Here is a 20907-nt window from a genome sequence, read left to right as displayed (position 1 = left end):
GCTTTTGTATCTGTTTGTTCTCTTTCAGTACGCTCACCTGACTTCACAAACAGTTCAGTGTACGGTTGGGCTCGTATTTACTGCGAGTACAAAGGAGGCTCATACACGTATCGGCATGTGCCACTTGCTCTTTTGATTCGGTTTCTGTGAACTCTTGCTATGTTATTTCAGATTATGCACATATGTCAATGTACCACACTATATCTGAAGTTTTGAGCGTGCATGTGTCTTTCCACCCCCACGTCTCTGTGTCTCAGCACATATGGGTTCCTTTATGTCCCAGCAGCCACGGCACTCTCTAAAGGTCACAAACCACTTCCTGAAATGGGGCACTTCCTCTTAGCGGACAAACTTTGCACTGTGAGTTTACAAGGAGTCTGCAAGCGTAGGAGTACCGTTCATAAACATGAAATTTTCATTTCAAAGACATATATGACTTCCTTTAAATTTAAAATTAAATCATTTTAAATGTAACTTTAAAAGCTCTACTTGCAGTTAAAAGTTAGTCTGTTTAACTAAATCATCAATAACAAAGTTACTAAGTAACCATGGTAACCCTGAAAAACTTGCTAAAAATCTGTGCTCAGGGAAGTGTTTGCACTCTCAGGTGAGAGACTGAGGAAAAAACACAGAAGACAGACAATTTCACCAGGAAAAAAAATATATTTCTCCGTGGTTGCTCTTTCATAGTTTAGGAGACTTAATGGAGTTCTCCACTATGATCCTTTTAAGCATCAAGATGTTACTCCTAAAAAATCCCCAAGAAGTAAACACAGAAAACAGAAATATGTACATTACTATTCAAAGGATAGGGGTCAATAGGATGTTTTCGAAAAAACTCAGCAAGGCTGCATTTATTTCATATTAATATGATAATATTATATATATTATATATATGAATATTATATATATTAATATATATAGGAATTTTCAGCATCATTCCTCCAGTCTTCAGTGTCACATGACATCATTCTAATATGCTGATGTGGTGTTCAAGAAACATTTATTATTACAGTATTTGAAATCAATGTTTGAGAAACCATTAGATATATTAATTTTGTGGAAACCATATATTTGAATTTTTTTGTAACACATAAAAGTCTTTACTGTCACTTTTCATCAATTTAATGCATTTTTGATTATGAACAGTATCAATTAAAAAAAAAAAAAAAAACTTTTCAAAAGTAGTGCATGTATTCATATATGCATGTGTTCTAGCTTAGCTGAGTTCCTCATTTGTAAGTTGCTTTTGATACAAGTGTAAATCATTAAATGTAAATGCAAGTCAGATAAGCATAATGACTTGAGGAAAAAGTTTCCATTTGCTCTATATTTAATCTCACCTCTGTAGAAGAGAAATACATAAGAGAAAGTGATTGTTCCGTTCTGTGGTCGAGCACAAATATAACTTTCATTTAAAAACTTTGTGCAATTACAAACATCTTCATTCAGATTTAGCAGACATGAATACTTTGCATCAGTACTCAACAGACTTCATTGTATTTTTTTTGAAAGCTGAAACAAGCTAAACATTACATTATAAACCTTTTTCTTTTTATCAGATATCCAATTGTTTACCATCCAATTGCAATTTTGTGAGACAGTAAGTGTTGACTGGTTTTTGTTGAGCTCAATTCTCTAGATACTGCACTGTCATGGCCTTCCTACTTCCCATACTTCCTCTGAGAGAAGTTCGTCATGTGATGACTCCACACACAAAGCAGAGGCTTTGTTGTCATTAAGAGTCATAGAATATTACTGAATATCCGAGAATGGCCAAATATTATCAAGTACTGTAGTATAATGAAGAATAGACAACTTTTTTGAGTGGCTGTAAAGTCATATTCATTAGGAGCTCCATACCAGGTAACGGGAGTCAACGCAACGCAATGCAAAAATGAGAACAGGCACAAATCTACACACTCACAGGTGATGAATCAGAAAATATGACTCATGCACAAATACGTGCACACTAACACATGGCTGAACCCAGAACACATAAACAGTTTGGCTTTCATTCTTACAAAGCAAATGAGTACATCTTTCACACACACAAACAATCCAAACTCATTAAATGTATCCACCTTTTTCCTGCGTAAACGATGTGCGCCACCATGATAGATTCTAACTTCCGTTTGTATGCGGTCCTGTTCCGGTCTACGAGAAAAACGAGTATGGCTTGCAGTATTAATACTCCGCATAAAAGGTATATATGTGCTCTTATCATTTTGAGGACAAACTTCACCCTGATCAGGAGCTGTACGTCGAATATGAGAGCCCATCTGTTTTTAATGCGTTTAACTTGGGGCAGCTTCATGTCATCTACGCAATGACGGGCGAGGCACTGACAAAAGATGGTCATTGTGACACTGTAAAGAATGCACTATGGAGCCATGTGCTTTTTAAAACCATTTTCATAGGTTTACCATTACATCATCAGCTCGGAAAATGCGTTAATTTGACTAGAAACACCGGAGACTGGAAATGTAAAGCATAATTCCGCAAATCATCTGAATTATTCAAGAACTGGACTCATTCGGTTCTTGAGTTCAACTCCAAGACTCAAAGATTTGGTTGCAATTTTGGTCACATTCTTCACCAGAGTATCAACAGATTCATACGGGTTTGAAATGACATAAAGGCGAGCAAACATAGACATCACTGAATTTTCATTTTTGGGTCAAATATCCCTTTAACGATTTTCTTTATCTTCGGTATTGCCAATATTTAATACCACCATCTGCTTTATGAAGGCCTTGACTGACACACAAAACTAACTTTTTCAAACACAATGTAGCTTTGAATTTTGTTGCAATGCTGTGTTCTTTGAACTGAATGTTTCCACCTTAAAACATACTCACACTCTCCTTTTAAAACTAATTGCATACTCCCTCTTTATTCTCCTCCTGCCTTTCTCTAGCGGAAAATTTGTGCAACTCCTGCATCATCAGGCGAAACTGGAAAGAGTCCCTAAGAAGCTGGGACACAGAAACATCAGTGTTTCCACCCAATGTATGAAAGCTTCCCACTCAAACTGACCTTAACACACACACACACATACACACACTGACAGCCGGCTGATAAGTTTGTCCTCCACAGGCTCGCATGGAAACCTCCAAAAAAGAGCAACGTTTCAAAACCTTTACACATCTGGTTACAACACTTAGAGTTAAGTTAACAGACACTAAAGTGGTTTCTACCACTAGGCGAGATACAAATCTGGATGCCTTTACACAGGAAAATGAAAGAAAAAAAAAAAAAAAAGAAAAAAAGAGAAGTGTTTCTGACTTCACATAATTTAAATTGGGTTTAAGGGGCAAAAAATACAGTGGGGTCGAAATGTTTGTGATTTTTTGAATACAAAAAGAAAATGGTACAAATTAAAAAAAGAAATGTTATGACATAAAATAAATAAGTAGTATTTAACAGGGATACACACATATTAAGATTCTAACCAATACATACGCTGATAATTATTTTATGGTTATGGCCAATAATCTAAAAATATAAATAAAAAATAAAAATAAATAAAAAATGTAAAATGCTACAAATGAATTTTGGCACCACAATATTATAAATTGGATATTTATTTTGATATTTACCTCAGCATAGTTAAATAACAAGAGTTCAGTACATGGAAAAGACATACATTGAGTTTCAAACTCCATTGTTTCCTCCTTCTTATGTAAATCTAATTTGTTTAAAAGACCTCCGGAAAACAGGCGAATCTCAACATAACACCGACTGTTACGTAAAGGTCGGGATCATTAATATGTATGACCCCAATATTTGCATATGCCAGCCCATGTTCAAGGCATTAGACAAGGGCAGCCAGTATTAACGTCTGGATCTGTGCACAGCTAAATCAACAAACTAGGTAAGCAAGCAAGGACAATAGCGAAAAATGGCAGATGGAGCGATAATAACTGACATGATCCATGACTACATGATATATTTAGTGATGTTTGTAAATTGTCTTTCTAAATGTCGTTAGCATGTTGCTAATGTACTGTTAAATGTGGTTAAAGTTACCATCGTTTATTACTGTATTCGCGGAGACAAGAGCCGTCGCTATTTTCATTTTTGAACACTTGCAGTCTGTATAATTCATAAACACAACTTCATTCTTTGTAAATCTCTCCAACAGTGTAGCATTAGCCCGTTAGCCACAGAGCATATAGCCTCAAACTCATTCAGAATCAAATGTAAACATCCAAATAAATACTATACTCACAGGAATCCATGCATGCATGCATGCAGCATGAATGACGAATATCTTGTAAAGATCCATTTGAGGGTTATATTAGCTGTGTGAACTTTGTTTATGCAATGTATAACTGCACTTATAGTCGAGAGCTCGGGAGGGCAGGGAGCGAGAGATTTAAAGGAGCCGCGCAGCCTGAATCGGTGCATAGTTAATGATGCCCCAAAATAGGCAGTTAAAAAAATTAATTAAAAAAAAAATCTATGGGGTATTTTGAGATGAAACTTCACAGACACATTCAGGGGACACCTTAGACTTATATTACATCTTTTGAAAAGACGTTCTACGGCACCTTTAAATTATTTTATATGCTTCTGTTTTGTGTGTGTATGTGTGTGTATACACATTTTATATTAAGATGAAATGTTAGAAGCTTAATTTAACATTTATACCAAGTATGGAAATGTAACAGGTCTTTTTTTGAGCAAAGGTCAAACCATTTACCTCTATATCTTTACTTCTCTCACTAGTGCTATAAAAAGGGTGAGAGGTATGTGAGATATCTTATTTTGTTGCTGCGGTTTAAAATATTAATGTGTAATACACATCACTCCATTTCACAGAAACTTGGTAACTAAGAGTCTCTTGCCCAGAATAGCTAGTGCTTGTCAAACAATGCTTAACCAAAGGCCTGTAAAGTAGTACACTTCAAAAGAACACACCAGAATACAAATCATACTTATAGTATGACAGATTCATATTATGTAAAATACAAAATAATGTCTAAATCTCAGATCAAACATGACTGAAAGGTAAAACTAATCTCATTTAGATTAAACAAACTTAACAAATGGAATCTAACAATCACTGAAAAAAAAACTTTTCTACAAAAATCTTCTAATCAATCAGTTATTCGTTGAAACATTTCACTTATCTCCACTGAAAACAGTCTCCCAGCCTTCCATCTCAATGACAATTCCAGCTGGGCTACTTGTGTCCAGTAAGACGGATGGGGACTCCTGGCATTTGTAGCCATCTTTAGGCTATTACGTCTCAGAACAGGGAAAGTCTGATGCAAATGTCAAATATCTGACTTTTCAGTATGTCCTTTTAAGACCCTTCAGTGCTAAAACTGTCGTAATCTGTTATATTAGGCCTTATTGGGCCTAAGAGACAAACCCAGTAACAATTCGATGACTAGCTTAAGTAGATTAACAGTGTTAATACGGTAACATTTTACAATAAGTTTTCATTAACATTAGTTAACTACTTTATAGTTAACATGAACTAAGAATGAACAATACTACTAATTAATTTATTAATCTTAGTTAATGTTAATTTCAACATTTACTAATACATTATGGAAATCATGTTGCATTTGTTAACATTAGTTAATGTACTGTGAACTAACATGAACAAACAATGAACAGCTTGATTTTTAACTAACATTAAGAATAATAATTACTGTAACAAATGTATTGCTCATTGTTAATTCATGTCAGTTAATACAATAACTAATGTCAACAAATACGACCTTGTTAATGTTAACAATGTTAACAAATTAGACCAACGCTATCTCACGACCAATTCGTACGTATTTTACAATTCATACGATGTCTAAACCCAAGTGACGGGTAGGTTTAGGGGCGGGGTTAGGGGTAGGTCATTCGTACGAATTCATACAAATTTGGCAACTCGTAAAATACGTACAAATTGCCGTGCAATCGGGTTGAATAGACCTTACCGTAAAGTGTTACTATTAATAGTAACTGGAATTTCTTGAGAATGTGAGTTACAATTACATGTGGGTTGACAATTAAGTTTGAAAAGTCATGAATATTATTTACATGTTAAATAAAATTCCTTTCTATATTATAACCTAATTTGTGACCCTGGACCACAAAACCAGTCATAAGTCGCACGGGTATATTTGTAGCAATAGCCAACAATACATTGTATGGGTCAAAATTATTTATTTTTCTTTTATGCCAAAAATCATTAGGATATTAAGTAAAGTAAAGATCATGTTCCATGAAGATATTTTGTAAATATTCTACCGTAAATATATCAAAAATGTATTTTTGTGAGTGGATATGCATTGCTAAGGACTTTTTTCTTTAGTATTTTCTCAGTATTTTGATTTTTTGCATCCTAATCCTAATCCTAATCGCATTAAAATCGTAACAAATTTTTACTGTCAAAAACCAGATCATTAATTTGAATGTCGCACCAAATGACTCTGTATGCCCCAAGAGGATATGTCAAAATAAGGCAATTTATCACAAACACTGTGCAAAATCAACAAATAGGCTAAAAAAAATTATACAGTTCTATCAACATTAAAAACAATTTAGAATTATCCATTTGTTATGGAGAAGCAGTATAAATGCAGTGCTTGATTCAAGTAATACTATATATTGTACAGGTCAGTACACCTACACATAAAAAATATCAAATACAAACATGTAACTATTACACCAACACTCCTATACTGATATACAGAAGTATATGAAAACATCAGTTTTACTTTACTTTGGCAATAAATGGTTTAAATTTATTTACTTTCTGTTTCTCCACTTGGGGACATGGTCAATTGCTTCCCATGTATCCAAATATGTATGGTGTGATTTTTTTACCAACATAAAAACAAGACTGATCACTTTCAATTAATCCATATATGGCACTAATCACATTAGGGTTATTAAAACCAGGTTATGACAACCACCCATATGCATACTACTTGATGACTTACACTTAAGGAAACTTTTAAATGTTGTCAGAAGCAGACAGACTAACCATAGAAGGCTAGAAATCTAGCATACCACTGCTTCCGATGTCAGCAAATGACAAATATTTGGCCAAATGTTTAGAATTCTCATGTCAAGGACTCAAGGACGATGACCAGCTTAATCCACTGACCGCATACATTCATGAACAAGATCAGCTGTATCCACACAGCATCAAAACCAAGACTTTATCAAATTGATCCACCACGCATTCAATAAAGACATCTTGCCCTATTCACCTTCGTTCGCTCTCCCTGGATTAACATGAATGGAATCATTTGGCCTGCCCTGTACAATCCCAATCTCAACATGAACCGTAATAACACACAGAGGCAAGGAGGATTTCAAACAGATTACGGAAACAGCAGGATTAAACCCAAGCCAAAAGTAAAGACATGAGTGAGCGATAGGAGAGAGAGAATGTGTAGCTAAAAGAAGCAGAGATGAACTGTAATTTTGACGAATGAGAATCTAGCTCCTCACTGACAGCAACCTAATGCAGACTTCATGGTTGGTTGAAGATACCTTACTCCAACCGTGCTCTTCAGTGTAGAACAGTGATGGAAAGGACAGTTGTTCAGCTTTGGCAACTTCGTCTAAATCAAGAAACTTGCTGCATCAAAAAGTGGTATGGTGCCACATATGGTATGATGTCACTTTTTCTAAAGATCTGAATTGTATTGATTGATCTCACTTAAAAAAAAATGACTGGAACCAAATGACTTGTGTGCATTCTTATGCCAACAGCATACCGAAACACCTGTCTCTGAAAGTGTTTCCTGCATTACTATTCAGCGGCTCTGCAACGCAGAACGATTAAGGTCCAATTCCCAAACAAATGACTGGTTCTCTTTACCCAATAAAAATCATGTATGTACTGACTGATAGTGGTTACTTTGACTCTTAATTTGACTCAAACTGTTTAAAGGTTCATTCAGTAAGTGTTTACATTTAGGTGGCTCATTAAAAGTATATCATTTAGAAGTATTATAAAAGTAAGTGTAATTTTTATTGTTATCATTAGTAGTGGTAACTCTATCAATTGCATGACAAGGCTGGTCATGTGATTTTATGGCGGCACATTTGAACGGGCGACCCGCCCCAAGTACAATAAACATATAGCTGTCTTTTTGTAAAAAAAAAACTGATATGTTAAGTCTTCATGTTAAGTGAGTGTAAATCATCAACATTTAATGGTATTTCTCTTCAGCTCCATTGTTTTCTTTATGTAAAAACTTTTAACTTATAATCAGCAACAACTGGTAGTTTATAAAACACAATAAGGATCAATTTGTTAACATTAGTTACCTAAATTAGTTAACATGAACTAACAATGAAAAATAATTCTAAAGCGTTTATTATTCTTAATGTTAATTTTATCCTTTTTTTATATTAATATCAAAAGTTGTGTCTGCCACATTTAGTGGACCTGAGCTAACATGAACTAACATTAACAAAGGTGAATAAGTAACAAATGCTCATTGGTAGTTAATTTTAGTAAATGAATTATTGGGACGTTATTATAAAGTGTTACCATATATGTTTAGAAATTGTATATAGTAAACAGTGAGTTAGTACCAGTTATTAAAGTGCGTGTATTTTATTTAATAACAGCTCTGTGAAAAGTAATTAAAAGTCTGCGCAAACAAGAACTGTAATACACTTATTTCTGATTATAACTGTTATTATAACGGTTCTTTTGGGACAGGGACTGAGGAATCATTCATGGGATCGGACACTTTAGATTCCTTACATATATGTTCACGTAGGCTACATACATACATTCCTTACATACATGTTCAAGTGGCATGATGCCAGGAATAGATCTAAAAATATATATAAAAAATAAAAACAGGCAGCAGGGCAGTTATGAACGCGCTGACACAACGCCAGTACGATGGACGGCAGTGATCTGACCTCATGAGAAAGCGCTGGTAGCTCAGGAACATGTCCTATCTGGACAGATGCAGCCTAGATCATGTATGACGAGTTTAGAAGAAAACTGCTTAATGAGGCAACAGGAAAACAACTTTATAACCCTTTGGCTCTCGAGCCTATTTCCCACTTCGTCATATTAATCAATAACAAAACCAGACCGACGCCATTACAAATGCAACTTGCACTACATGTTTTAAATATCTGCCATGTTTCTGTATTTCCAAAGGGGTTTTGTGTGCTCTTATCACATGTGTTTGCGTTCTTAACGTCTACAGCTGTGATTGCAGCTGCGTGATGCTCGAGATCTGGGAGAGACGAAACTCTGGTACTTACGCCCTGGTTTTTGGGAAGCCCATTGACAGCAATACATCCAGACTGTTTCCATGTTTGACAGTTCCTGGCCGGTTCTGCCGCTGCATCCGTGGAGCGACTTTGGCATATAGGTCCTCTTTTGCTGCCATGGTTCAGCTTTCCATTTGGTTTCAGAACAGCGATTTGCTTACTTTTGATGCGTCCAGATGGACGGACACGACACACATTTAAAACATCGACTCAAGAGCTACAGTATCTACAGTAAAGGCTGGTTCAAAAACGCTCCATTACTCCCCACAGTCGGGCAGACAGAAGTCTTGGCGGACGCGCTACAATGTTTCTAAACACAAAATGATTTGAGCTTCCTGCTGGAGCGCTCATGTCATTACAGTTTGAGAAAGGGGTCACCAGTCGGAAGTCAATCTCATTTGCTCCGCGCATCGACAACCTTCGCTGTCGCTGTCTGCCACGGGAAGGAATATAATTCGACGGAGTCTATCGCCGCTCGGCGTATAGTTGGAAATGTTGTAACAGGCGCGTCGCGAGCGAAATTTATCAATACTTGTTACATCGGTTCCTCCTAGACATGACTTATTTATGAATGGGGCTTGACTGAAAGCGGAAGTAGCCTATCAGCAGACGGGGTCCGCCCGGCACCGCCCCCCTCATCCTTAAAGTCGCAGTTTTGAAAGGTGACGTTGAGCAGATCAGATGCGCTCGAATGGCAGGCAGCGCCGTTCAGTGAGGAGCATCATCGGCATTGACGTTTTCTCACATTCAGCTGGACGTTCTTATGTAACTGTGCGCAGGTAGAACGTAGAACGCGTCACGTGGAAGATAAATACTTAACATTTTACACAATATAACGTTAAGTGTCGTGGCCAGAACAGGGAAAGAAGTAAAATATTTAGAATCATTCAGAAACCAGTGAATGAACTGTAAGCAAAGCTGTCTTGTGCAAATAATGTAGCCTATTTGGTTAAATCGAAATCTAAAATTGTGTGGAAGAAAAACAAAAGCCTATGAAAATCATACATTTAAAAAAAAAAAATCAATTCATTTTATTATTTTTATGTTAAAGACATCCTATTGAACCTCATAGACACATGCCAAGTCAGTTTCAACAGTGTTCAAAGGTGTACAAGATTTGTTGTGGTCCTACACTGCCTCCTAGTGGTCATATTCAGAACTTTTAGATTTCATCAGGTTGTTGCCACATTAAAGGGTTAGTTCACCCAAAAATGAAAATCATGTCATTTATTGCTCACCCTCATGTCGTTCTACACCCGTAAGACCTTCGTTCATCTTCGGAACAGAAATTAAGATATTTTTGATGAAATCCGATGATCGCATTTCATAAAAAATATCTTAATTTGTGATGGCTCAGTGAGGCCTCTATTGCCAGCAAGTTAATTTAGACTTTCAGTGCCCAGAAAGGTAGCAATAACATATTTAAAACAGTGCATGTGAGTTATGTGGTTCTATCTTAAGACTATAAAGTGACGAGAATACTTTTTGTGCGCCAAAAAAACAAAATAACGACAATATCTAGTGATGGCCGTTTTCAAAACTTTACGAATCTTTTGTTTTGAATCAGTGGTTCGGAGTGCCAAAGTCATGTTATTTCAGCAGTTTGACACGCGATCCGAATCACTCATTCGGAATGTTTTGAAATCGACCATCATATTGTTGAAAACTCATTTTGTTTTTCTGACGCACAAAAAGTATTCTCGTCGCTTTATTATAATATTAAGGTAGAACCACTTAACTCACAAACTGTTTTAAATATGTTTTTAGTACCTTTCTGGGCACTGAAAGTGTAAATGAACTTGCTGGCAATAGAAGCCTCACTGAGCTAGGCCTATCATATTTCATCAAAAATATCTTAATTTGTGTTCCAAAAATGAATGAAGGTCTTACGGGTGTAGAACGACATGAGGGTGAGTAATTAATGACATTATTTTAATTTTTAAGTGAACTAACCCTTTAAGATAGAATTTGAAAATAAATATATTCATTCGTAATGTTATCCTACAATGCAGATATTTCCAAAAATCAGCTGAGACAACAACAGATAACATTGCTTAAATTAACATTCGCAGTGAGTTTTCTGCACGAGCAGACTCTGGGTGGACCTGCAATTTATTGACGTGAAGGACCAAGTACTTTGAATTCCATACTCAGAATTTGTCCTCTGCATTTAACCCATCCAGTTAGTGCACAGCACACACACACATTCAGAGCAGTGAACACAAACCATGGACACACACCCGGAGCAGTGGGCAGCCATTTTTTTGCTGTGGTGCCTGGTGAGCGATTAGTGGTTAGGTGCCTTGCTCAAGGGCACCTCAGTCATTTCCTGCCGGTACTGAGAAACTCTCCTCCATTAGGAGGGCTGTTGTGGCCTAATGGTTAATGTCAGCATTACATAAGTCATACTCAGCAAGTTTAATTTATTGGAAGAATAGGCTCAAGTCCGACATTAAAAACTTCAATCAAACAAGAAAAACTGTTTTGTAATTTGTTTCCAGTTTAACAATTCAGAGAGAGGTCAATAAAGCATGATTTTTAAATTCTATAAAAGCCAGAAAGAACTATTTACATTTTAATGAAGGAAGTATAAAACACATAAAAACAAACAAAGTACACTATCATAAAAAATGTCACTGAAGTAAACAAACAACTTTTACAATGTACAGCAATGTTTCTATCAATGGGAAGGGGGATTATTTCCTGAATGGGGAACATTCATAGTACCTTCTTTTCCCCCAGAAGCTTTCATCCCATAGTGCAGAGTCATATAGAATTAGCCTAGAATTAACCTCAATCCATAAATAACTAAATAAATTAATATAATTTGAACAAATTATATTAATAAAGGATTTATAATAAACCCTTTAAGTCCGTTTTCCACTGACAGATTACTTGTAGTTCAATGAATTACATTTCAATTATTTTTCTGCAAATGAGACAGGATTTAGATTCCTAAAACTAAATCTACAAGTTTAAGCTACCACACACATATTTATGATGGCTGGTTTAAAGCTTTTTTGGACATTTCTGTGGTCAACTAGTGTGGTGGGCAGGGCAGGGAGGCACATTTGATGTCACACTCTTCACATACAAACTGATCCTGATTTGTATGAACTTAAATAAGAAAAAAAAAAAAAAAAAAAAAAAAAAAAAAAAAAAATATTGATCTAGGCAACAAATCTTGACATTTCATCCAAAGCAGGCTACACCACAAAAGATGATTTCTGTCTGAATTCCCCCTGAAACAGACACACAAAACATGTAAATAGAATTATTTTACCAGTACCACTACTCTGGTGGTAGAACAGAACACACAATTAGAAAAGCACATTCAATGTGAATTACTGCAAAATAATTCCAATGGGGAATTTCATTTAGCTATTTAATATAATTTACACAATTAAGTAAGTGTGTTGTACTTACATCCCCATCATCCCCTTCATCTGCTCTAGGCTGTGTATAAACAGCTTGTGTTTTCGGCTTGCTGCAAGAGATCATTTATATCATTTTATTACATTTTGAATGCAACATAGTATTATGTATATAAAATATGAAGTTATATGTGCCATAGAAATAGACTTACCTTTCTTTCATTTCTGTGGAGAATTATTAAAAAAAAAAAAAAAAGAAAAAGAAAAAATTGAGTCAAATTATTTTTGAATAAAATTAAATCATTTTTAAATTTCTAATCATTATAGCTTTGGCATCCAATTATTTGAATGTATAATTATTCCCCTCTTCCTCCCTCCCTCTCTCTCAGACACACACATAAGAAGAACTTACTTGGCATATATCCCTTTTTAGTGGCAAACCAGAGAGCAAAGAGGATCAACCCTACTGCCAGCAAAGCCACAATAACTCCCGCAACAATGCCACCAACATTTAGATCACCTATAATAAAGAAAAACAAATTAAAAGTCATGGAGAATTTTCAAACTATGACAGAGAGTGGGAATTAAGGCCCATTCACACTAAGAATGATAACTAGATAACTACATCAGCATCCACACCAACACATTAATGTTTTGTTTATTAAAAGTGCACGCTGCCGTTATGTCGTCTGCCTTCTGTTGGCCGTTTTCCTGATTAACCATTGTCTGATGAGGCAGGTTACAGATAGTTAAGTCTTAAATAGGCTTTCCTATTCACTGAATGTTATCATTTATATAATTTGAATTATTTAAAACTCAAAGGCTGCTAAAGCGAAAATATCCTGCGCATCTTCTTCAAACCCCGTTAGTCAGACGATTATTCATAATACGAGGCTCATGCTTATTCAGGCTCATCAATCCTTCTTTCAAAATATGTTTTTGTCTAAAGGCCCGTTCACACCAAGAACGATAACTATAAAGAAAACTATAACGATAACTGTATTTGCGTCCACACCAACGAACTTTGACCAGCAGATGTCCTCAGCATGCTGTTTCGAGTAAATAGCTAGTGTAATCGATCTAATCTATTAGCTGAAGAATTTAGCTGAAGTAAGACAATAGCACTGGATAACTGAGGTAATTATGTTACACCGTTTGCTAGCCTGGCATAATGACCTCATCATTACTACTTCTCACCATTTATTCTGAAGGTATCACTGACTGTTTTCCATATATCCTCGACGAATCGGCCTGAATGAAGACAGTGATGGCGTTAATGGGAAGACTTTATTAAAAAAAAAAAAAATAAGTAAACAACTATCACCTAGATATCACAGCTTTATTTCATGTCAAAATCAAACTCAAAATGGCCTGGAAACATGATGACTGCGGGGGTTTTTAGTGGTGAAATTAAAGGTACATCTTTGTGTCTGTGAGTGACTAGTGTGTACAAGCTGGATGACTGCTGAAAATAATTTGACTGTTAACAAGAAAAGCTTAATATTAGTACATAATAATACATTTAATAAATAGAACATTACATAAAAAGAGAGACCAAATGCAATTCTATTTTGTATTTTTACACTATGTAATGTTAACTTAACCAGGAAAATTACACCGGTACATAAATGAGGACACTGCCTCCTCATTTTAAAACACCACCGCACACCACTGTTCCATTTTCTTTAAAGTATTCTTAAAAAGGAGATTTGACTTGTCAAACCATAGTGAATTTTTCTAAACCTCTGCGATTAACTTCTCTGCAATGTCGTCTGCCATTTTAAATGCGCAAGCCCTTAAATTAGAATGGATTATGATTGGCTGTCAGTGATTTGTCGTTCAACAGCTGGGACAAAAAAAAAAAAAAAATCATTCAGAAAGTGATCCCAACGATATCGTTTCTCTTGATCGTCATCGTTATTGTTGTGGCGTGGACAGTGATATTCTTTTATATTTAGAACGATTTTTAGAACTATAGTTATCGTTCTTGGTGTGAACGGGCCTTTACACTCATTCATTATGGTAATATTATAAGCGTTAATATTTTAAACCTAGCAAGATGGTTTTCATGGGAAATTAAAAAAAAAAAAAAAAAAAAAACATTACTTTGACGTGTGAATTGTGTGGGAGCCCACTGTAAAGCATTATCTATTGTCATATTCATTTGCATAGCCACAAAGAGCCGAAGGACAACCCAAAAAAAAAATAAATAAATAAATAAAAATAAATAAATAAATAGATGTTCTTCTGCAAAATGCATGCACTTTTGTTTTTTTAACCGCTAGAGGGCCAAAAGTTACATAGTGTACCTTCAAGTTCTTTGGTAGCATTTTTGGGAGGCCTGTACCTCAGTGATGTTCAAACTGTAAAAATACCCCTGGGCAGAGCCCTTAAAGTGGGGACTTTTGCCCTGTCCAAATACCCGCGGTCTTTGCACTTGACCACTTGTCTACTTACATGCCGTATTTCCTGCATTTCAAGTAGGCGTGAAGACTACAAGTGTGTGTAGAACTTTTGATTACCTGATGGGACATACTTATAGTCTTGCAAAAAAATGCAAGCGTTTATAGCTTCTTTTATTATTATCATCATCATCATCATCATCATCATTTTCAGTACTTTGCATTTTAAAATGCACTTCTAAATGTCTGTTCAGTGGTCGCCATGTAACTAACAGAAGACACAATTTTAAAATTATGGTGCTTCTTTCATTGCATCAATAAAATGTGCAACACTTTATATTATACTACCAAATTATATGTAATATATAATTAATTTAACTTACCCCGCATCCCAATATGCATACTATCCACACTATCTGCCCTAAATTGTATTGAATATTACTAATGTCACATACTACTTAGGATGGATAGTATGCACATTGAGACGCAGGCTTAAAGTCGAATGTTTTCCTTGGCATCTTGCGATTTCGGGGCATGCGAGTTCCTGAACATAATGCATGATGGGATACGCTTAGCCTTTAATACCACTCCAAAGCGGTTTAGTGTGCATTAAGTTCCTCAACAAACCGTCCATATTGGCGTGATGAATACGATCCTCAACTGGATGAAACTGGAATAAATACTTTGAATGTTGCGATCGCATTGGACTTATGAAAGCTGCCTGAATCGTAACAAAGCACTGTTCGCCAGAAGAGAACTGGCCCCCCGACTAAGCCTGATTTCTCCCAAGGTTTTTTTCTCCATTTTAGCACCTGTTTGCCACCTGATGTCACCTGTTGGAGTTTGGGTTCCTTGCCGCGGTCGCCTTTGGCTTGCTTAGTTGGGGACACTTTTGATATTCAACAGTGCTTTGATCTGCCTGCATTGACACCATTTTCAAGAGCTGCTGTGCAGCCAAAATTATATACCAGTTATCACTGTAAAGCTGCTTTGACAATCTGCATTGTAAAAAGTGCTATATAAATAAAAGGTGACTTGACATGACATTAAGGGCACTGCACTTGAGCATTTATAAGACGTGGGACAGTCTTGCGCACTTACTTCCTGTCGCATGCACGCACTCTCAAGTGGCCAAGACCGCAAGTGTGGGTACTTGGACAGGGCAAGTGGAGGGAAGAGGGCACTTGTGTGTCATAGTCGCCATTTGGAACGCACTTGGCAAAGTGCAAAGGAGCAAAGAAAGACAACCTAATTTCCTCATCTTCACCTGGAATGTTACCATGACAATGCAGCGCAGCATCTATCAGCCAATCAGCTGGTCTTACAACAGGAATTTCTAAATATTGCCTAATTTCTTAATATAAGTGTTAATAAATGACATTTTCTGATAAAGTTTTTTTTTTTTTTTTTTTTTTTAAATATGCACTTTGTTTGTGTGTGTGAGAGCAAGAGAGTATTACCTCACTGCTCTCAACTTTTAAACTTCATATGACCTGTATGACATAAATCTGCTTATTATACCATCTAGCTTTAAAATGAATCCATGATTCGCCACCCTGGGTCACATGACAAAAGAGAAAATTACTTCCTTGCAGTGACCATTGCATGTACCCTTCACTAATGGACTTGTGGAAGGACCCTTTGTTAAAGGGATTCAACTGTTCACAATCATTTAGAACGCCCCTACAAATGGCATCCCCTTCCCAAAGTGCCCAAATCCATTTGGAATTCGCCCAAAGATGACCAAATCACTCTCCGAGTCATCTTGTTATTCCTGAGTCATTTAAAAGACTCATTCAAAATGAACAAATCATTCATGATCAACCCATCTCTATTACTTACGGACATCCATCTGCACTGCATCACTACGCTGAGGGGCACCTTCTCCATTATTGGCCTCACAGAAATATGAACCGATATCCAGCTTAGACACACTCGGGAACTCCTGATCACACAAACAAAACAATTTTACAAAAATAATTTACTTTACAAGGTATAAACCTAGAAATATATTAAAGTGCACAATGACATTTAAATTATAGCAATATACAGTATAGTACTGAATGTTTTGACCAAAGAGTTTCAGTCATTTGATGTGACTATATACATTCACACTCATTATATATGCTGTTTTGTATTTTCTAATATTGTAGATCAACACTCACCAGGTTTCCATTGAAAACATTCATCTTGTAGGTGAGGTTTTTAAATGTGGGGAACTTGCTGGGATCATCAGGGAGGGGAGTGTTGTCTTTGTACCACTTATAGGTGGGTGGGGGAGATCCAACATTGTCGAAGCAGGTCAGAAGGACGTTACTGCCTGTTGTGACTGAAGAAGGAATTCTGGATACGGGCTTGGAAGGAGGCACTGTAGTGGAGGGAATTACAGTGGGAATTATAAGGCTAATTACATATAGAAAACATTTAAACCAAAGCTATATATTGTGTTAAATATAAACACTGGACCCCACTGACTTTTTTTCAAAACAAAACACAGAAAAATAAACACATAGATTTGGAACCAAATAGGGGTAATAAGTAAAGTAAGTAAATCATGACAATAATTCACATTTTTGAGTGAACTAAAAATGTAGGCTGGGCCACTCCCAGACCCTGGGTTTAGGTTATGATTTCTCATCTATCAGTTTATGTAAATAACACAAAATGATTTACCAAGGACAGTGAGTTTGATTGTCTTCTCGTCATATCCACCATTTCCAGACACTTCACAGTCATAGTCTCCAGTGTCTGCTCGCGTCACCTTTTCAAATCTCAGCCCTCCATTATACACAGTGATACGGTTTTCATACTGAGCTGATGAAAGAAAAAAGATGCACATCTTCCTCAAATGGTCATTTGACAGATCAACACACACTAAGAGAATGCAACTGCAAGGTTACAATGATGACAACAGCAAACTTTTCATCCATACCAGTTGGCTTGTTATCAAAGTAAATGAATGACTGAGAGCCCTTGAGATCCTTGAACTTCCATTCTACTCTAGGTGTTGCTCCAAAGTCAGCGGTGTAGGAACATTTCAAGTCAACTCCTGGAGAAAAAAAAAAGAAAAAAAAAAAAAAGGTTAATACTTTGAATATCTTGATGCATAAATGTTTTTTATCAGTCCTTAAATGGGCAGACCTGTCTTTAGGCCAGTCAGTACAGGCTCTCCAATAAATTGTTACATATGTAACAATCACCACACAAATTACTATTCTTATGTGCAAAACCTTTGCAGTCAAGCACTATGTCAAATTTTTTCCATTATTTATATCTGACTGCTCATGACACATAGAAACAATTATAAGTAAAAGTCAAACAAGCAGAAAAAGCAAAATTATACTTACCCTCATTCTCTTTCACTTTCACTGAGGGATTAGCAACGGTAACCGTAAAAGCGGCATGTAGGCCTGCAGACAGAAAAAGACAGATTCAATCCTTAATCACGTCAGTAAGAAGACACATTAAAGGGATAGTTCACCCAAAAATAAAAATTATGCCATGATTGATTTACTTGTGCATTCTGTGTACTGTCTCCCGCCGGAAGCGAGTTATTTAAATTTATAAAGTTTTAAATATAGATATTTTTCTTACAAAAACATCACTTCGCTTCAGAAGGCCTTTATTAACAACCCTGGAGTCATATGAATTACTTTTTTTTTTTTTAATGGATGGATGCATTATTTTTGGCTTCAAAACGCAGCCCCCTCATTCACAACCATTATAAATAAACCTTGGAGGACTAAGGATATTTTTAAATATATATCTCCGATTGTGTTCATCTGAAAGAAGATAGTCATACACACCTAGGATTGCTTGAGTGTGAGTAAATCATGGGATAATTTTCATTTTTGGGTGAACTATCCCTTTAAACACATTATAAGTTGCATTACAGTCGTATCGAGGGTGGAATGATGTTCTGATATCATCTTTATATAAACCAGCCACTTATTTTTATTTACTTATAGAAACATCAAGACACAAAGAATCAAACAAAAGCAACATGCAAGATGTTTTAGACAGAGATCTAATCAAAGAGGTAAAAGTTAAAGGAAGACATTTGTTTTTAAATTATTTATCCTTTAAAATGCTTTGATTTTGACAAACATAACAGCAAAGGATGTTGGGCCACTAAGACCAAGAAGAGAAAAAAAAAAAACGGCTACAAAAACTCTTGTGACACCAGCAAACATCTCAATGTAAATACTACATTTCATTTTAAAGTGTGTGTGAGGTTTCATTACAGGAAACATTACAAATTGTTTCTACCACAGAAATACATATGTACTAGATAAAAGCCAGAAAATGTTGTTATGGCACTTGTAACTGCTTTTCCACGTTTCTTTCTAAAAGAATGGGTAAACACCATCAAGCATTAGTAATAAAATAAAAAAATATAGTATGAATTCACATTCATTCAAACATGTTTTTCTGACCATTCTTTCGATCATAAATTTTTCAATCATCATTTTATTTGTTTTCCAGACTAGCTGCCGTTCTGAAACAGTTTTCCTCTGTGAACTTGAGGGTAACAGGTAAAAACAAACACGATACTCAATTACTCTGAATTCAAGAGTTTCCTCACGAGAATGTTGTGCAAACATATTCATACGCTTACTTTATTAATCTACTGCGACTATACTGTTGATTGTTTTACTGGGACACGCTTCCTGGATTGCCTTTCAGCTGTCACAAAAATTCCTGGTTGTTGAGCTCGGGTTTCGGGTGGGGGATGGGCGAGGTGGAAATACAGGTTCTCCAGGTGATACCGCCGAGCCGTGAAAGGCCTTCTTTCACATTTAAACTGTTTACTATTTCTATATGAAACGTATGAAAGCATATAAGCCCAGTTTGCTACGCTTTATCCAAATATATCTCGAACGGTTCTTAATTGACTCGGTTTACTGATTCAAGTCATTACTTAAGAATGTGAATATGATGAAATAGGCCTAGGCTTCTTCAACTGGTTCCACTTCAAGTAGGCCTACTGTTTGCAAGTCTTTCTCAAGATCATTGACGAGAGCCGATTCAAAACAACGATTCGTTGCCGGATTGGTTAAATAAGGTCGCATTTAAGCGACAGGTGCACCGACGACGTTTTCTGTTCTTGCTGTAGTAACTAAAACTATAAATTTAATCGCGAAACTCCACTAAATGCAAACAGTAATTATGTAATAAAAAGAAGAAAACATAGATGAAAAGCAAGTATAAAAAAAACAAGTCTTTTAGCTAAATAACAGCTAATTAAAAATACTCAAAGTTTATAGGCTACTGAATAATTCACAGCAGTCAATGACACGACGTAATAAAAAAAAAAAAACGAAATGTAAACATGACTTCAACACTGAAAACATGGACGCCTACCTGTGACTGAAAGAGAGAGGCACACAAAGACGAAGGTCAACATATCCACTCTGAAATGATAAGTCTTCCAAAATATTCCACTTTTCTAAAAATACCTGCTTTTTTATGTTATGTTACTAGAACTTTTAGGGAGCTGTGTTTTTGCTAGGCCCTCACAAACTTAAGTCAAGAAAATAAACTGAAAGGTTGAAACTCAACGCCCTTCCGAGTGATACTGTGTTACCTGCACCGTGTGTGATTGGTTAAATACGCGACACTAGGGCACTCCCACTGCATGACGCAATGAAAGTATAAACTCAGTTTCAAGGAAGACAAACTACTTCTCAGGGTAAACACATCCTTATTGGAATTCTATATATACATACTTAGTAAGTAACCCACATGATAAGATCTTAAGTTACAGGTCTTATCAAATAACAACAAAGTTTGGGAACTTTGGATATTCATTATTTAATATCAGGTGTAAAATCATTTAATAGCCTATTAAAAATATAATA

General features: G+C 35.9%; 2 protein-coding genes across 2 annotated transcripts in view; both read right to left on the bottom strand.

Annotated features, from left to right (window-relative positions):
• The window catches only part of ubash3ba (ubiquitin associated and SH3 domain containing Ba), a 29177-nt gene extending 19319 nt beyond the window's left edge, over positions 1-9858 (bottom strand). Inside the window, exon 1 of the mRNA XM_048187711.1 lies at positions 9262-9858. Within this exon, the coding sequence (XP_048043668.1) occupies positions 9262-9389 (128 nt within the window). The 5' untranslated portion in view covers positions 9390-9858. The remainder of the gene's footprint in view (positions 1-9261) is intronic.
• A 1818-nt stretch (positions 9859-11676) lies between these two features.
• On the bottom strand, positions 11677-20640 carry f11r.1 (F11 receptor, tandem duplicate 1). Its single transcript, XM_048187710.1, has 10 exons — positions 20411-20640; positions 18394-18456; positions 17979-18095; positions 17720-17860; positions 17212-17414; positions 16889-16991; positions 13057-13164; positions 12857-12869; positions 12697-12757; positions 11677-12512 (listed from the first exon to the last, which is right to left on the bottom strand). Exons 1-10 carry the CDS (start codon positions 20451-20453, stop codon positions 12477-12479), a joined length of 888 nt encoding a protein of 295 aa, XP_048043667.1. The 5' UTR covers positions 20454-20640; the 3' UTR covers positions 11677-12476.
• Between the last annotated feature and the right edge of the window lie 267 nt (positions 20641-20907).

The sequence above is a fragment of the Megalobrama amblycephala genome, linkage group LG4 (genome assembly GCF_018812025.1).
Source record: "Megalobrama amblycephala isolate DHTTF-2021 linkage group LG4, ASM1881202v1, whole genome shotgun sequence".
In the NCBI taxonomy this organism is placed as follows: Eukaryota; Metazoa; Chordata; class Actinopteri; order Cypriniformes; family Xenocyprididae; genus Megalobrama; species Megalobrama amblycephala.
The sequence above is the reverse complement of the archived record's forward strand: the minus strand, read 5'-3'. Positions and strand labels throughout refer to the sequence as shown.